The sequence below is a fragment of the Coptis chinensis genome, chromosome 5, assembly GCF_015680905.1.
Source record: "Coptis chinensis isolate HL-2020 chromosome 5, ASM1568090v1, whole genome shotgun sequence".
Classification (NCBI taxonomy): domain Eukaryota; kingdom Viridiplantae; phylum Streptophyta; class Magnoliopsida; order Ranunculales; family Ranunculaceae; genus Coptis; species Coptis chinensis.
This window is the reverse complement of record NC_141460.1, coordinates 51741152-51760308: the sequence shown is the minus strand read 5'-3', so window position 1 is coordinate 51760308 and position 19157 is coordinate 51741152. Positions and strand designations below refer to the sequence as shown.

General features: G+C 41.5%; 1 protein-coding gene across 1 annotated transcript; it reads left to right on the top strand.

Moving 5' to 3' along the window:
* The first annotated feature begins 13712 nt into the window (after positions 1-13712).
* On the top strand, positions 13713-14321 carry LOC147497871 (uncharacterized). Its single transcript, XM_086563037.1, has one exon. It carries the CDS (start codon positions 13713-13715, stop codon positions 14319-14321), a length of 609 nt encoding a protein of 202 aa, XP_086419163.1.
* Positions 14322-19157: the final 4836 nt, after the last annotated feature.

Sequence of the window (19157 nt, the reverse complement as noted above, 5' to 3'; positions counted from 1 at the left end):
AATTTATCAAAGATTTCTACTCTCAATCCTATGAGATATAGTGGAGTAGAGTGATTCGTTCCACTCCTAGTCCTTCCGCATGTTTAATGTTCTCTAAGTATAAGTATTCAACTCTTAAAGTCTAATGAAAGATTTACGAAAAGGCAACTAGACTACGATGCAACTACCCACGAGATGCACTAGTCAACTATTAGAACAACTAAGGGAATGCTACGTTGATTCTATGATAAGGAGTTAGAGGGGGATTGATTCCACCTTAACTTGACTTAATCCTATTAACGACATTTAATCGTCAGTAATCGAATTGAATCGCTTCGCGAGAATAATTGGTTCTTCCTAATCCCTAATTACACATGACATTCCTACCAATTCATAACTAGCATGTGAAGCGATTAAACCCATTCTCATGGTGAACTAATCGTTTCTAGAGTGGAAAGGAAATTACTTACGATTCTAACGATATATTCGAATCAAGCTTTCATCAAGGCTTCTCAACCCCTCTAATGGAGGTTTAGCCGAGAATCATTACGCAATCATTTTCGATTACATTTAAACTAAACATGATATAAAGAATTGAAATTTACTTAATTAAACAATAATGAAATCTAATTTAATGACTCAAATGAAATAAGGACAGGAATTGAAATTAGATCTAGAAATGGAAATGACAAAAATCGAAATTGATAAAAATACTACTTTATTGATCTAATCAAAATGAAGAACAAGATTCAAAGGTTTAATCTAATACAATAATTGAAATGGAACTAAACTTAATTAATTTACATGAAAAACTAGATCTAGAATTCATTTATGGAGGCTACTAATCTAATCTATTTCTAGGTCTAACTATCTACCATTAACAAAGAGCTAAGCTTTGGTTTTTATACTTTCAGATCCAAAAATCGTGCATGGGCTTGGAGCCATGTTTTGGGCCAGAGAGTCAGGCCCAAAACCCAATTCTTTCAGTCCAAAAAGGCCTCTTCAGCTGCAGTTAGCTTCAATAGACTTTTCATCCACTTTTGCTCCTCTGATTAGATCACGGCTTAGACCATTGGAAAGCTCTTTCCGAGCCGGTCGTTTTGACATAAGGTAGGCCCCATTCCGAGGTCTGAGTCCAAAGATACGGCCTTCGGAAGTTTAGCCGACTTTGTGTCTTTGTTTTACGCCCAGCGTCGACTTTTCAGCTTTTGACTGGGCTTTAGAAAGGCTTTGTCTTCTTGAATCTTGGCCTTTAATCACGGAACTCCTTAGTAACCGACCTTTGCTCATTTTTCTCACTAAAGTGGCATATTTCTGCACATAATGGACTTTGAAGCCTGAAATGCATAAAATCACGTAATCAGTGTTAACTCTTAATTATTACTCACATAATTGGTCTAAAAGTATAACTGTTAAAGGGTTAAAACTACAGTTTTGGGCTCTTATCAAGCCTCTAGATCTGCCCTTTCCCTTTTTGCCAATACTTTTATTCTTGTCTGTTGCAGTTTTAGATTTTTTACTGAACTGTTGAGTTGCGTTACAACAAACTTTGCCAGATCATGTAACAACACCAGTTTGCACCATTGGTGTAGCAGGTTCAACTTCAGCACCTTCATTTTCTATGATTTGATCATCAAAAAACTCAATCTCCTCTTACAGCTCGTCCACCTCAGAAATTCCATCCTCTTCATCAATATCTGATAGTAGGTGAAACCCGTTAGCCTCCATGTTGAATGCTAACGCCAATTCATGTTCCACTACAGCATTGCTGAGTTCAAAAGTAAAGGGGATTAAAGATTTCTTCAGAACTGCAGCACTTTCTGCTGTAGGATCTATCTCCTTCCATGCAACGATGTCAGTATTCCCATTTTGTGCTGCCTCCCCTCGCGCTACCATATTGCAAGGAGATAAAGACGTAATTACTGGAGCTAAATCAACTGCTTCTTCTTGTGAAATATTGTTAGTGGGGACTTGAGGATTGATCTCAGGTTGTCTCACTCCTTCAGAACTTGTATGCCATTCCCTGCCTGCTGCTAGATAAGGTTCTACTTCATTGGTAACTGTAGAAGGTACGGGTCTCCATTCAGTGGCCTGCAACCTTTGCTTTAACCTTCTTCTTTGATTCTTAGAAAGTCTAGTATTAGTTCCTTGTGTCTGTGCTGCTTGTGCCATCGGTTCTTTCCCTTTGTCTCGAGCTTGCGTCTGTGTTGTAAGCATTTGTACTTGTTGAGGTGTTGGTACTTGCTCACTATTTTTAGATACTTGCCTGCACTCTGACACTAAATGCCCAACTATCTTGCAGTGGTTACAGAACTTGGGCAAAATACCTTGTTGAACTTTTTGCCAGAACTTGATACCTCGTTCCGACACTTCAACATATATCTGGTCTGGTATCGGTTTGGACAAATCAACATCAACAAGTACACTCGCATAATATCCATTATTCCACTCCAAAGAATTCATGTCAACTCGAATAGGACTGCCAAAGCCTCTACCCATACTCATTAATATGTCAACCTCCCAATACTCAAAAGGCAGTCCTGGGAATTTGATCCAAACAAAGCCATTGGTTTGTCTATGAGATTCTATGTTAAAGCTTGGCGTCCACCTTATAAATCGTACAAGCTGTCCTTGAAGATGCCAAGGCCCCCCAAAGAAGATTTTGTTAAAGTCCACTTCATTATCAAGGCGAAACACAACATATCCTTTTCCCAAAGGTGAAAGCTTTAAACTTCCTGTTAAACCCCAATCTTTGCTTACTACCGATCTTATAGTGTCTAAATTTCAGAATCTTTGAACCCATTCGAGCAATAAGAGCAAACTTACAAGCTTCTACTCCTCTTTCAAATGAACTCAGAGGAATCTTAATTGCTGGTTTATCATCTTTCGTGGATGGCATAGGAAGAGATGAAACATCCACCGTTTGCTTCATTCTACCCTTCGCTATGTCCGCATAGGATTCCTTGTTTGTGTTATCTTTAACTCTGTTTCTACTTTCCCCTTGTCTTGAAGATTCCACACCATTCCCCACTGGAAAACAAGTTTGGTGTCTATCACTACTGAACCCAAATGGGATCGAAGCCATCTCACCAGAACAACAACAGAAAAGATCAGCAGCACCCTAACAGAACAGAGGAAGATGCTTGTTTCCACTACAGAACTCACACTGTTAATAGTGTAGGATTTTACCAATCGTGGAGAATAAGCTAGCTTTCACCAAAGAACTCACTCTGTAATTAGAAAGGATTTTACCTAAAGTAGAAAGAAAAGATGGAGGTTTAGGATAAAAGTTTGGGCAAGAGGATTAGTTTCCTATTCTAGGTAATAAAAAAGAGCACTGGATCAGAAACCCAACTTAAGTTATCTCACTCCTAGTCACCTTTAAAAACGTCCCCATTTTTAAAAACCAAAAGAATCTTAAACGTCCTCATTTTGTATATGTTGCAAATGGTGCTGGGGAAGAGATTGATGGATTTATGGATGAATAGAAGAATTTGGTGATACATTGTGGAGTGAAGGTGCAGGTTTAGGTACAATAACACTGTAGGTGGTGTGCCAGTACAACACAAGAAATGTAATTTTTTTTAAAACAATAAATCATTAGTAACGGATACGTAACCGTTAGAAGCATTCTAACACTAACAGACAAAATTCCTTACTATAAAATCATAGTGACACTTATATCCGTTACTAATGGAGGATAAAAACATTTGGTAACCGTTACTAATAAATTCTGATGGAAACGTATTTGTTACAAAAATTAATTTCAGTAACACTTTATAACCGTTAGTAAATTTTCTAACTAACAATAAGTGTTACTAATATCTGTTACTAATATTTCTCACGCATTCGTGTCAACGCAAGATAACCATTACTAATATTTTTTGTAATGGATATATATCCGTTACAAATAGACTATTATGGTGTAATGCGAATGGCATGCATCAGCACTTGTTTGTATATAACAGTGAGTTTCCGAGACCAAGGTTAGAACAATTAAGTTCCATATCCTGTGAGAATCTAGCCAAAAGCCTCATCTAAATGATTATTGAGTGATGACACAAAGGATGTCCGGATAGAAAGACCACACGTTCACTTGCTTGATCACCACGCCATATCCTAGGAGAGAATTTAGGTCCTTTTTGGATCGATATAGCCAAATAAACGTTTAAAACCCAAAAAGATAGTTTTATTTCCTCTAGTTATCCCTCTTGACCCTTCACCATTTTCTAAAAGCTTTTTTATTCTTCACCAAAAATTCCTGACCCGTTACAACACACAATAAAAAGCTTACTCAGCTGACGAGTTGAGAATTGGATGGATATCAGAAAAAGAGAAGAGAAGACCTTGTACAAAAATAGATCAGTTAGTTGCTTCGAAAAAAAAAGAAAAAGAAGAAAAGAAAGACCCATAAAAAAAACCTAAAACTCCAAAAAAATCAAAGGAGTCAAAAATCGAATCTCCAAAAGTTCAAAATGAAAAGGAGATGATATCAAAAGCAAAAAGAAAAGCAAAGTTAGAACTCCCAAAATTCAAAATCATATGAAGTCACAAAGCTAAAGGGCTAAAGAATCACAATTCGGAGGCAAAGAACAAAACGAGGTTATTCTCTAGTTACAAGTATCTTGAAGACCCAATTTCTCAACTTATTAGATTTTGTTTTTCCTTTCCTTTTTCTTTCTAAACCATCACCCTACCCCCGTAACTCCTAATAAAAGGCTTCTAGCTCAATTAGGAATATGATGGTGTGATAATAAGTGGCAAACGTGATCAATCGACCCCGATTTTTTTGGACGTCATTTGAGTATGTGAGTAATATAAGTGCCCGTTGCACTTGAGAGAACAAACCTTGAGTGAATCTATCAGAGAGTTGTGATTACAACACAACCCTGTGAGAACCCACCTTAAGGACGCTTTCCAAAAGTCTTAGAAACGACTACGCTTTTGTATTTCATTGCTCATATTTTGCACATTTATATTTAGATGAATAAATTACTGTACATATGTTATTCTAAGTTCAAAGGAGCTTGTCCTTATTTACCACTAATGAGATGTATGGACTTCTAAGAATAAATAAGGAAGCAAGACCCTTTGTACTATATAGAAGAAGTTTGTGAGTACCTTCACTGGAAAACTCTTACAAGGCTTAAAGCTCGTCCACTAGGAAATTCCTAGTGGTTTAAGGCCTTGTTGCATATGGTCAATGTAATCACACTTAGCGAAACGAGATTAGTATAACTTATAATAAATCACTCATTTGTGATCTTAGTTTTTTCTCTCATCCTTGCTTGAGGAAAAGCAAGCTGCTATTTGGGGGTGCTGATTAACTCCCAAATGTGCATTTTAGTACCCTTACATTACTACATTACAACCTGTCTTACGCTTAATGAAAAGACAACTCATATATTTTATTGCCTTTTTCAAGTTACAGAGAAATTCAGACCACTTATCATGAAAGCTGCGTCGTCGCACCAAAAGGAGCCTTAATCACACTTATTATAAAGACTAGAAGCTGCTATGAAAAAGTATTGAAAAAGTCAAAGTCAAAGGTCAAGATCAAAGGTCAAAGGTAAAATGTCAAAGCCCTCAACTCAGAAGACCAGAGATGGAGGTCCTTAGCACAAAATATGGCATTCTCTAAAACCTATCTTAAGCAAGAAGAAATCAAAAAGCAAAAACATAAAGTAAAGGGTGAGGTGTCTCAAATATAATGGAGAAAGGCAAATAAGTCAAAAACATAAAGTAGGGGTATATAAACTAAAAGTTAGGGAGAGAGAATGTACCTAGACTTAATCTAGTGTCATCTAGGATTTATTATTCTAGTCTTTTTCCATTCAAGTCATTTTTACTTTATTGTTTTTCATTCCAATATTGTTATTTGCTTTGTTATTCAATCAATCAATCTTCTTTTGAGTTGTTATTTCTTTCAATCAATCATTTCCTTTAATTTCTTTCAAGTTATGTTTTTCAATCATTAACACCATTAAACTTTCCTTCAATGTTAATTCTTCAAAAACTAGTAAACAAAACTTGTCCTAAACTAAAGATCCTACTTTCCTTTCTTCTACTCCCAACCATTCAAACTTTAAACAATCTATGGTGAACCTCACTTTAATCACTTTTGAAGACTCAACACTTACAACAACTTCATAACACCTTGTTTCTCTTGCTGATTAGGTTCTGGACTGGTGGGAAGAATATTAGTCTCAGATGTGGTGGTATCCTTTGAACTAGATTGGAGAAGACACAAGGTAGTTGCTATTTGCTGAGTTAGTATTATTTGCTTGGCCATTTCTTGGTAAAGTTGGTCTATGATAGATGGTGAAGTGGGATATGAATTTGATATGGATGGTGATGTGAATGGTACTGGGCTTTGGCTGAAACCGCACTCTGACTGACCATATGGATACATGAATGCTGGTTGACTATTTGTGGTGGAACTCCATGAATTATTTGTATGATTAGAAAACTCTTGAGTGTATGGGGTGCTAGGAAAGTTTGAAAATTGAGGTTCGTAATTGTAAGAATTTCCTATAATAGACTTCAATTTGGTATATGATGGACAATGATATAACCATTAATAAGGACTACCCCAAAAAGAACAAGGTTTTGGGTTTGCATTATAATTCTATGACGGTTGCGATGCATATTGATAATCCATGAATACTTAATCAAGGATGATGCACAAACAACAAAAATTCATTTTTTTGGATTTTTGAAAATGTTTGCTTGGTCTATAAATTATTATGCCCTGTTCGAACTAACAATTGTGCGTAAAACTAGGAGGGATCTACTATGCGACTCAGAAGAGTAAGCAATCACTTCACCAAGTGGTGTGCTACCAAGAAACTCACTCACGGTGAATCTGGGGGAGGGGAGTGAGAAAGGTAGTTGGTCCACTGGAATTTGGTAATTGATTACTCTAAATCCTCATGGCTATATTTTTGTCATTTTCTGGAGGAGCGTGACTAATTTAGGCTCTAGTTAACTAATTTTAATTTGTTTGTTTGGTTAGGCCTCAAGTAACAAGCAACTTAACGTCTGGTTTATCTACATTGGGTAATGACCTTATGCATGAATTGAAATTACAGTGTGAAAATTTAAATCAAACAATCATATAAGCATACTCATAACACTCAAGGTATCCTCTTACATAGGCTTCGAGGATGTTTAAAGCTTACCTCTCAAGCTGTGCTTACACGCTGCTTGAGGTGAAGGCGACGTTGGTTAGAGCGTGATTTGAGAAGCAGACCCAACCATTCTAGTGTTCCCTATTTTAGGTTACAAAAAAGCCTACTTAAAAAGCCCACAGTTTGGTTTTAATAATTATACAACTTTGCTTTCAAGGGCCCGAAACATAAAAGTAAAACTAATACTAATATATTAATAAATTAACTAGAGCTAATTGTAATTAGAGTGTTGATTACCAAGTTAATTCAAAGTGTGCGAGCATATGATTCACGACTCGCCTCACACACTCAAACTTCCCAAGGTAATGAAAATTCTAATTCTTAGTAAGTTGCACAACTTCAACCAAGTGATCAACTCATCCTAATATAACATAACTAACATTACTATTTTTTTTTTTATATTTTCGTGTGTGTGTGTGTGTTTATTATTATTATTATATATATATATATCATATATATATATATATATATATATCATAACAAAGTTAACTAATTTATACTATTCTATTACAAAATTTGGATCCATAGAAGAAACCATAAGAAAAAGTAGATCAAGATGTCAAAAAAGTGTCGAACTATTGCTGGAGGTGGGTGGGTGGTCGCGGGCTGGTCAACGGGCAGTCTGGTTCGAGGGAAGTTATTTTGATTTCTATCAACAGCTCCAGCTCCTCTCCAGTTGTTTAACCATGTACCTGAATTTGAAACAAAATAGATCAGTATTGAAAATAAACGAAATAAAATGACAAAAAAATTGAAAAACAAGAAATGGAGATGATAGAATATTGCTTCCCTCCTTAGAGCTCAACCATGAATCCATTTCTTCAAATTTATGATGACAACGCTATTTGAAGTAGTAGTATAGTGGAAGTTTGTGTTAAGGTTCACCATAAATTTTTAGAGATGGATTGATGGGAGTTTATGAAGGTGAGAAGGTAGTAGTTCTTAAAGTTTATCATGACTTGTTTTTGAAAGAATGAAAACTTGTATTGAAACTTGACTAAAAACTTGAATAGAAAAACTTGTATTGATGAATGAAAACTTGTATTGAAACTTGAATAATAACTTGAATGAAAAACTTGTATTGAAAAACAACTTGGATTGAAACTTGAAGAACAAACTTGAATTGAAAAGTTGTATTGAAGAACAAAAGTAAATAAGCAATAAAAACTTGAAAATGTAAATGACTTGAAATTAAAATCTACTCTACTCCTACATGACCATAGATTAAGTCTAGGTGCTCTCTCTCCCATACCTTTTGGCTTTTATATTAAACATTTTTCCAATGACTGATTTGCCCTCTCCCTTTACAATCAAGACACCTCACTATCCTACTTTTTACTTTTCCTTTATGCTTTTGCGTTTGTTTTTTCTCTATCTTCTTGAGCAAGCTAGGTTTTGAGCAAGTCTTCTTTTGTAATAAGGCCATCCATCTCAAGTCTTCTGAGTTAAGGACACGACTTTCAGTCATTTGGTTTTGAGTCCTTGACCTTTGACTTTGACTTTTTTAGCACTTTTTCATAGCAGCTTGAGTCTTCATAATAAGCGTTAATAAGGCTCCTTTTGGCGCTAAATTGCAGCTTTTATGATAAGTAGTCTGAAATGGCCTGTAACTTGCAAAATATAGTAAAGTTATGAGTTGTCTGTTTATTATGTGTAAGAAGGGTTGTAATGCACTAATGTAAATGTAATAAAACACACATTTGGGAGCTGATCAATAGGGACTATAACGTAATTATCATAAAAATTATGGACTGTTTTATAGTTTACATAAAGCATAGGGACTTGAAATTATAAAAAGCACAAAAAATCTACAAAATGATGAAAATGCCCATGGCTAAATGAATAAATTAATTCAAACACCTAAATATTATTTAGAAGGAGTAATTGGTCTTTTTCACCTTTTGTAAGTTTATGGTACCCATATTGTCCTTAAATTAAAGTGTTGTTTGGCATCTTTGAATAGGAGTAATTTGTCATTTCAAGTGGTAGTATTTTAACAAACCAAATCTACACCTCTTTTAAATTCTAAGCACCATAAATGCCCATTTAATTAGGATTTAATTAGAAGTTTAAAAAAAATGAAAAGACCGGAGGAGTTCTTCCGACTCTCCATTCCCCATTTCTTCTTTGGGTCATATCTCCCCCAATACATTGGCCAGTCTCGCTTATATTTGTTCTTACCAAATATGGCATATTCTTCATCGTTACATATATGCCTACAACGGTTACTATGTGTCTGTGTGGCTGTTAATGTTTTAGTTTTCTTTTTTCGGTTGAATTTGTTGGACTTTAAGATGCTCTGTATATGTTTGAAAAAATATTTAAGAGATGTATATATAGGTTTTGTTTTCTATTAGTTTGAATAGTCGAAACTCAACAATAGTTCTATGCTCTGCAGATGTTGGTTGCTGAAGACATGGACGTGAACACTAAATAACCTTTAATCGGAGTTTTAATTCCTATACGTGCACTTGAAGCTTTGGAGTATTGGGTGCTTTAGACTAACACTGACTTCATCATAAGTGGTCAGTAGTAACGGGTCCAATTCCTTTCATGACTCTCTTTTTCTTCTAATAAGAAAAGTGAAAAATGGGCATATGACTATCTATTGTGTAAGCTAGATCTAGTTTTATTATCAAGTTGTAAGCTCTCCATTTGAGACATAACATATATTAATGCAATATTCCTACTTATTTATGTGCAAAAAAAAAAGAGACTATCTATTGTGTGGTCTAAATATGATGCTTTTAACGTCAATTGTGGGTGCCATGCTGGCCCCTATTTAATTCTGGCCTTCCACTGTTATCTTTGTTTCAAATCATATACCTTTGCACACAAAGAACTTTGTAGCGACCCAAATTATGACTGCCAGGAGATCAACGGCAGATGGACATGGTAATAGGATAGCCAGTGGAATGGGAGGCAGCCTAACAAGGTCGTGGCCACCGGAATATAGTGGGAAGGGGGTGAACACATAGGGCCTAGAGCAGACAGTGGAAGGACGCGAATCAAGGGTGGGGTGAGCCTAGAGTCAGACAAGCATGATACGCGCGTGACGTAAGGTATAGGGGGAACCCTATGGCACGTACAGAAACCCTACACGTGGCAATAGATGGACCGAGAGATCGAGGGATAGATGGAGGGCCACAAGGGAGTGAGAGGGGGTATAAAGAGAATAGTGAAGTGAAGAGAAAAAGAGGGGTGAGTTTGAGGGAGGAGAAAGAAGTTAGTTTTTTAGGGTGAAAAAGAGGTTACCACATTTGGCGCCGTCTGTGGGGACCGGAGGGACAAGTAGAGAAATGGCGATGAGGGTGAAAAGAGGCGTGGGCCGACTGAGAAAGGCGGTCGTCACCGAGGAAGACATAGAGTCAGTAAGGAGTGAAGGGGGAGAGCGAGGCGGGGAGGAGACGGTAGTGTCAGATTCGGAGGAAACGAGGCTGTTACATGAGGAGATAGCAAGGTTGAGAGAAGAAAATGAAAGGTTAAGGAGAGAGAAGGAGACCATAGAGGAGTCTGAGAGGGAGGCGTCGGAGGCAGAGAGAGAGGAGGAAGGGAGGCCGGAGTTGGCGGATCAGGCGGTGGTTGGACTCACGAAGGAGCAAGTGAGGGAAATGATCGCCAGCGATTTGAAAGCTAACCTGGAATAGGCCAAGGGCGTGGGTGGAGCGGCAAGCCAGGTGGTGGCGGGATTAAACCATAACCCATTGGCGGACGCGGTCTAGAAGTTTGAGGTGCCGAAAATACTCAACTAGCCAAGGTTTGAGAGGTATGATGGGACGGGGGACCCAACGGACCACATCCACCATTTTCGGCAGCAGATGCCGCTATGGCAAGAGCCGCGGTATGATGGGTTGAGGTGTATGATGGGGAGCGTCAGACTGGTATTACCGGTTATCGTCTAAGCGTATCAACAACTTTCAGGAGTTAGAGCAGGCCTTCATAGATCACTTCATACACCAAAAGAAGCGAGTAGTTGACATCGCAGCCTTGTTCAATGTAAGACAGAGATCCGCAGAGTCGGTGAGGGATTTCTTGTGTAGATTCAAGGCAGAGACCTTGAAAGTGGAGAACTTGGATGAAAGGACTACGGTGATAGCTTTTGAGCGAGGTTTACATCCAGGAACGAGGGTACATGTGTCGGTAGGTAAGAATGAATTGCGACATTACAGGATCTATACCCGAGGGTGGAGAAATATATCAGGTATGAAAATACTATGCAGAAAGAGATGAAAAGGCCTGGGAAGGCAATATTGTCGTTAGATAGAGGCGAGGACCGTCGGCGATATGAGTCGTCTGACAAGGGAGGCAGCGGATATCGGGGGTATTCATCTCGGCCTAAAAGGGACAGAGAAGAGGCTAAGAGGGAGAACCAAGAGAGAAACGTCTATCGTGAAGCGGAACAAGTGCCGTTGAACAAGCAGTTGAGCGAAATATTGCCGCTAATTCAAAATTTGCAGGGGTATGAGGGGCCGCGAACCAAGCCAGCCGAAATACAAGGCAAGCCTTATTGTGCCTACCATCAGATACATAACCATGAGACGGATGACTGTTACGCATTGAGGTGGTTAATTTAGAGGATGATAGGGAAGGGGTTGTTGAAGGAATTTACAACGAAGGAGGAGAAAGCAGAGCAAGCACCAAATCAAGGGAGGATATTGGGAACGATCAACGTAATTTTCAGTGGAGAGATTTTGAGTCACAACGTGCACCGAGATAAGATAAGATGAGCTGCGAGCATACAACAAGTCCATGAGGCGTCAGGTCATTCGCGGGCACCCTATGGTCCGTGAGTGGAAGGGGAGGCATATTGTTCACCGATGCAGACCTCCAAGCAGTTGATTCCCGGCATGAAGATGCATTGGTAATCACGGTGGAGATGAGAAATTACATGGTGAAAATGGTGCTAATTGACTGCGGTAGTGCCATGGATTTGCTATTCAGAGGGACAATGGAGGAAATGAAGATATAAAGGAAGCAGCTGAGACCCTCGCAGACAAATTTGTGTGGGTTCAATGGAAGCATGACTGAGCCTCTGGGGGAGCTCCTACTCCTAGTGACCACATGACCGGTTACAGTGTTCTCTCGGTTCAAGGTGGTGGATGCCGATTCGTAGTACAACACCATCTTGGGAAGACGATGGATTCATGAGATGAAAGCGGGTCTCTCAACCTACTACCAAGTGATCCAATTTCCTACCCCGACCAGGGTGTATGAGGTCCGCGGTGATCAGGTGACGACCAAGAACAATCATCAGAGTATAATGAAGAGATTGGTCCGCGGATCAGAGGGAGAGACTTCGCACCCTAGGAAGAGGCAAGCTTAACAATTATAGTGTGCCTCCGGGGAGGGGAGGCTGAGTCGGCAGAGGGGCCGAAGACCTTGGATGAGATAGAGATAGTAAATTAAGGGGAAGGGGAGGAGGGAAAGTTCACATCAATAGGTTCCAGTTTGTCTGAGGAGTGGAAGATTAAATTAGTATAGTTTTTGTCTGCCAATAAGGAGGTATTTGCATGGGTGATTGAGGATGTCACAGGGTTGGATCCGGGATTCACATGTCATCAGTTGCACATGAAGAAAGATGCTAAGCCTGTGAGACAAAAGATGCGAAGCATTAGGCCTAAATATGCCAAAGGAATTCGCGAGGAGGTCGCGAGGTTGAGGGGAGATGGTATAATACGAGAAGTGACATTCACCGACTGGCTATCTAACGTGGTCGTAGTACCGAAGAAGAATGGCAAGGTTCGTATGTGTGTCGATTTTACAGATGTTAACTCAGAATGTCCTAAAGACAGCTACCCCATGCCGAGAGTGGACGAATTAGTGGATAGAACCACGGGGTTCAAGATATTCTCTTTCATGGATGCGTCTATGAGATACAACCAAGTCGCGATGTATGGACCAGATCAGGAGAAGACAGCCTTTGTGGTAGAAGGTGGTATGTATTGTTATACAAGGATGCCGTTTAGATTGAAGAATGCCGGGGCTACATTTCAACGGTTAGGAGAGAAAATGTTTGAAAGCAAGATCCGAAAGGGGATTGAGATATACATAGACGACATGGTGGAGAAGAGTATGTCAGAGGAGGAGCACTTAGAGGGTCTGAATGAGACGTTCAGTATATTGCGGATGCACAATTTAAAGCTCAACCCAGATAAATGTACGTTTGGCGTGACCACGGGGAAGTTCTTGGGCTACATTGTTACTTACCATGGAATAGAGGCTAACCCTGAGAAGATAAGATCCTTGGTGGAGATGTCATTATCGCAGGACGACAAAGAGGTGCAGAGACTTGCGGGAAGGGTCGCAGCATTAAACAGATTCATCTCAAAGTCGTCGGACAAGCGTAGGCCGTTGTATCGGTTGCTAAGGAACACTCCAGATTTCTTATGGACCACAGAGTGCGAGGAGGCATTTTAGGAATTGAAGAGTTATCTGGGCAAGGCTCCTCTGTTGTCGCGGCCTGAACAGGGAAAGAAACTTTACTTGTATCTGGGGGTCACGGAATATGCAGTTAGCTCAGTGCTGGTTCGAATCGTTGATAAGATGGAGAAGCCGGTTTACTTCCAAAGTAAAACATTGTTGGATGCCGAGACCCGGTATAGTAGAGTCGAAAAGTATGCTTTGGCATTTGTTTTCTCTGCCTTGAAGTTGAAACTGTATTTTGAAGCGCACTCTGTAGTGGTAGTAACAAATTTGCCCTTAAAACAAGCGTTAAAAGTAGAAAAGTTTGGGAGAATGCTAAAGTGGGTGGTAATGCTGAGTTTGTACGAGATACAATATCAAATCAGGACTGCGGAGAAGGCGCAGGTTGTCGTAGAATTTCTAGCGAAGTTCCCAGCTAAGGATCCCACTTGGGGAGAAGAGATGGTCATGGAGCTTGAGAAAACCATTGAGCAGGATTTCTTAGATCCTTGGGACAAGAGAAATGGGTGGAGAGTGTTTGCCGATGGGTCGGCCATGGATGCATGCAGTGGGATAGGGGTTGTATTGGTTACACCAGATAACAACAGGATAGAACTAACCATGAAACTAGGATTCACGGCGGCTAACAATGAATCAAAGTATGAGGCGGTGATAGTGGGTTTAAGAATGGCTGAGGATGTGGGGGTAAAAGAGCTGACGGTGTATTTAGACTCGAATCTAGTAGTGTGATAGGCGAATGGGAGGTTTGCCGCGCAGTGTCCACAGATGGTGAGGTATTTGAAAGTGTTACAAAAGAGATTCACCAGGTTTACAAAGATCAAGTACGTGCATTTGGGTCGTGGCGAGAACAGACATGCTAATGCCCTAGCATATGTGGTCGCGAGTGATAAAGATAAAGAGATTGGAAAAACCCAGCACAGAGGAAGTGGCGGAGGTATGTCAGACTGAGGAGGAAGAGGAGGGTTCGATGAATCCCATCAAGAGCTTTTTATCTGGTGACTTGGTGATGGATAAAAAGGAGAGAAGGAGATTGGAACAAACTTCTCAAAGGTATGTTCTGTTAGAAGGGGAGTTATATCGAAAGAACTTCAACGGGCCATTGCTGAAATGTCCCGGGCCGAGGCTGGCCTTAAAGGTGCTAGCGGAGTTACATAAGGGAGATTGTGGAAGCCATTTAGCGGGAAGAACCACAGTGCACCCACTGATAACACAGGGCTACTTTTGTCCCCATATGAAGTGAGATGCGGTGAAATATGCTAAGCGATGTGATAAATGTCAGAGATTTGCTTAGATGATCTTTGCACTAATAGAACCACTACATAGCGTGTCTAGCCCGTGGCCATTCGTGATATGGGCCATGGATGTAGTAAGTCTGCTGCACATGGCTAGCGGCAAGAGGAGGTTCATGCTAGCGGCCACCGATTATTTTACCAAGTGGATAGAGGCTGTGTCCCTGCAGTAGGTGAAGGAGGCGCAAGTGATTAAATTCTTGTAGGAAAACATCATATGTAGATTTGGATTGACGTATACTATCATTGCGGACAATGGAACTCAGTTCATGGGAGCAAAGGTGCAGGCGTTCTTACAAGCATACAAGGTGAAACAGGGGTTCTCAGCTCAATATAATCCTGAAGGCAATGGGCAGACGGAATCCTCTAATAAAACCATTATGAACAATCTCAAGAGAAAGCTAGAGGATAAGAAAGGGGCATGGGCAGACGAACTGAATCACGTTCTCTGGGCTCACAGAACCACACCGCGAACTTCCACCGGTGAAACTCCCTTCTCTCTAGCTTACGGCGTCGAGGCCGTGATCCCCTTGGAAATGGTGGCAGCCACAACGCGAACGAAGGCAGTGGAAATGGGTTTGAACGAAAGCATACTGGCAACCGATCTGAATTTGTCAGAAGAAAGAAGGGATGCGGCACGCATCAGACTAGAGGAGTATCATCGACGTTTCCAGAGACAGTATAACAAGAGAGTCAAGCCATGGCAGTTCAAAAAGGGATTTGATCTTTGTGGACGAAAGTGGCGCCAGCATACCAAGAAAGTGAGCGATACGAAAGTCGGGTCAAAAGCTGGGAGGGGCCCTATACGGTGGTCGACGTAGGAGGGGCTGGCAAATATAAACTGCGGCGGAGGGAAAATTAATAGAAAAGCCATGGAATGTGATAATGTTAAAAAAATTCTACACTTGAATGTAATGGGGATCCAGGATAAAACACTGGAGCTGTTTGTAAATATATAATATAATGACACTTTTGAGGAGAGAATATCTCTTGTCATGTATACTTCAAACAGTCACATTTGACACAGCTTGGGGAAAGGAGCCCTTCACGGGCGAGGGGCATAAATCAAATTGGGGGCAGGATAAGCTGTCCTCAATGGGCGTCACGGCCAACTGGAGCTCGTGAAGTGGGATGAGCCCTTTGCGGATGAGAGGTCTAAATCATACATGGGGGCAAAGAGAGAGGCCCCAGCAATCTGCGAAATCACTCAAAGAGAGAGAGTGAGGGGGATGAGCCCTTCGCAAACGAGAGGTCCAGATTAAGTCCGGGGCAGGAAGAGTTGCCCCAACGGGATGTATAGCTTACTAGAGCCTGCGAAGCGGGACGAGCCCTTCACGGAGGAGATGCCTGAGGCACACATGGGGGCACCATAGTTAATACAATAATTAAGACAAATAGAGATAAGGACAAGATGGGGAAGCAAAGTAGTTCAAATTAAGTAATTAAGCATCAGGAAAGTAACAACTGAGTACTACCGATGTCAAAGTCAATTACAAAACAGATAAGGTACATTCAAATATAATCGGAAAAGCAGAAGGATAGCCAACAGAGAGGCTAATCCAAGTCATGTAGTGAGGCTTCAGCAGGGGTTGTCTGTCCAGGGGAGGTCGCGGCAGGGTCTGGAAGAGTACTCTCTTCAACAGGGTCCTCGGATAGCAGGTGGGAAGTATCCCCAACGGGGTCTGCGACATCGGGAGTTTCGAGTAGGGGAGATTGAGGCTTGGCTGGGAGGAGGCGACCTTCTTTAACTAGACGGGCATGTTCTTCACAGAGCTTTTTATCCAACCGCTTGTCGGCTTGAGCTTTGAAGCTTATCCGCACCTGCTCCATATATTGGGTGTGCTGCAAGAGGAGGGCGTTCGTGTTTTCAATGTGCTGGAAGAGAAGGGCTTCCCGTTGCTTACTCAAGAGATTGTTTACTCCATCCATGAATTTCTGATGGGCAGTTTCAACAGTCTTCAGCTCGAAGTTTAGCCATAGTCACGGCCTCAAAGTCTGTTTGGAGACGGACACAGGTGGCCCTTAACCCGTTGGGACCACCAACCTCCTTCTCTAGGGACTCAACGGTATTCAAAGAGGAGAAGAGGGCACGGATCATATATGACATGTCTAGGCTCACCTGCAAACAGCTGGGAGATTAGAATGAACAAAGATAAAAGAGAATGATGAATGGGGGAAGAGCTGGATACCTTCTCCCAATCGGCGTAGAGTGAGGTGTGGTGTTGTTCAAAGGTGCCAGTATCTGCGTAAGCTAGGTCACGGGGGAGATGCACACCATAGAACATGGCAGATGCCACATTCGGATTTTCCAAAGTAGAATCCGAGACATTAACATGATGGCCGCGTACTTTGAAGGTGGGGCAAAAAATCTCAGGAGACGCAGACCCTGGTGGTGGTTGAGTGGTATCTTTGCCGGGGCAATATAATGGGTCTGGGAAGTGAGTGGAGCCATGGCTGCAGGTTCAGTGGAGGTGGAATGCCTGCTGCACTTGAGAGGGGGCTCGCCAGATGAAGGCTCCGCGGCCGCAGAGGGGTCAAGTGGAGCAGAGACAGATTGGGTAGCGGCAACCTCTATCACTTCGTCATCAGAATCACTGTCAAAAAGCCGGATCTTAGTGATATCCATGGGAGGAGGTGATGAATCTACGGAAGGGGTATCTGGAGAGATGTATTGATCTTCCTAATCAGAGATAAAGCGAAGGGACAAAGGGGTGTATCTACAAGATTGAGAGGGAATGTCAGTGGTGGCTTTTCGTACTATCTCTACAAGAGTGTGGGCCTTGGCCTGGGACTTGGTGGTTTTCCTGGTAAAGCCGCGGCTGTGGGATTTTCTTTTGGAAGGACGAGGTACTGATGGGGGAGGAGGTGAGGGCCGAGGCTTCTGTTTTGTAGGTGGCGGTGCGCGATAGAAGGGAGTAGAGTATTTGCATAAGGTGTGTAAAGCGGGGTCTGTCAGTAAGGGAGTCCCTAGAGAGGGATCGATGCCGAGAACTTCAGCTTGGGAGGGGCCCAAATTGCGGATTTGCTCGAATACCGTGGAAGTGACCCCGACGTAGAAGCTGGATTTAGAGTCAATCTTCCAACTTGTGCAAAAGGGAGATAAAGAATCAGTCCGCGGCATAATGTACCTAAGAAAGAGAAATATGTAACGGAACTCACGGCGGGGTAGAAAGGTGAGGTGATTAAGAGTCATGTCAGGAGGTATATCTGCGGATAGAAAGTTACTAGAGACATACAAGGGGTAATTATGCCAGGTTTTATCTGAAGTGGTGATTCGAAGAACAAAAGATTGTTTGTCAGGACCAACACAGAAGGAGTGATATCCCAGGCTCACGTCCTTGGTGCTCTTTCATATATAGTAGTGTGAAATGATGTCGCGGAGGACTATCTTGGGCTCACGATTTTGGTTGTAGTCATTCGCGGCATACATAATACGCCAGAAATTGCCTATACCTTGGCAAGGGGGAATATTGAAATGGTTGCACACTTCAACATCTAATAAAGACAGCGGGAATCTTAAGCCAGAGACGATTTGACCGTCCGTGGCCACTAAACACCCCAGTCTGTTGGGAACAAGATGAGGAAAATGAGTCACGTCAGGCACGTGCTCGATGAGGACGCCATCCGGTATGCCATAGCCAACCTTAATCGCTTCTAAGTTAGGTCGACGAGATCATGGGGGAGGCGGTGGTAGTTTAAAGGGCTGCCCAGTAGTGGAGGGGGCCACGGAGGAATCCGCCGGAGGAGGGGATGCCACCGTATTGGATTGCGAAGACGTCGGATCCTTTGATTGGGAGTCCGACATGTGGGGGGAGTGATGAAAGATTAACAATTTCGCGAAAAGAAATGTAAGAGAGAAAGAAAAAGAAAAACAACTAACCTGATGCAATGATCCAAGGGCAAGAACGAGCGTCTGGGCAAGCACTGAGAAGAGAAAGAAGGAGGAAGAAGAACTCCAAGAGGTAAAACGGGCTGGCAGCAAGGGGGAGGTGAAGATAGCAAGGGAGGAGTGGAAGCGATAAAAAATGGCGTCTGATGTAAAACGAGGAGGAGAGTGAGAAGTGAATGAGAAAGGGAGAGGGAGCGAGCGAGATTTGAAGAAGGAAGGGTAAAATGGTAAAAGCAGTGGAACAGAAACCAAGGGGCCGACAGATAAACCAGAGAAAACGTGACACGTGGGGGAACAAGAAACGAGGTGATTCAAACCATGCACGCGTGGGACACGTGTAAGAGGAATAGTTAAGCGTGGAACAGAAGGCAAGAAAAAAGGTGGGAA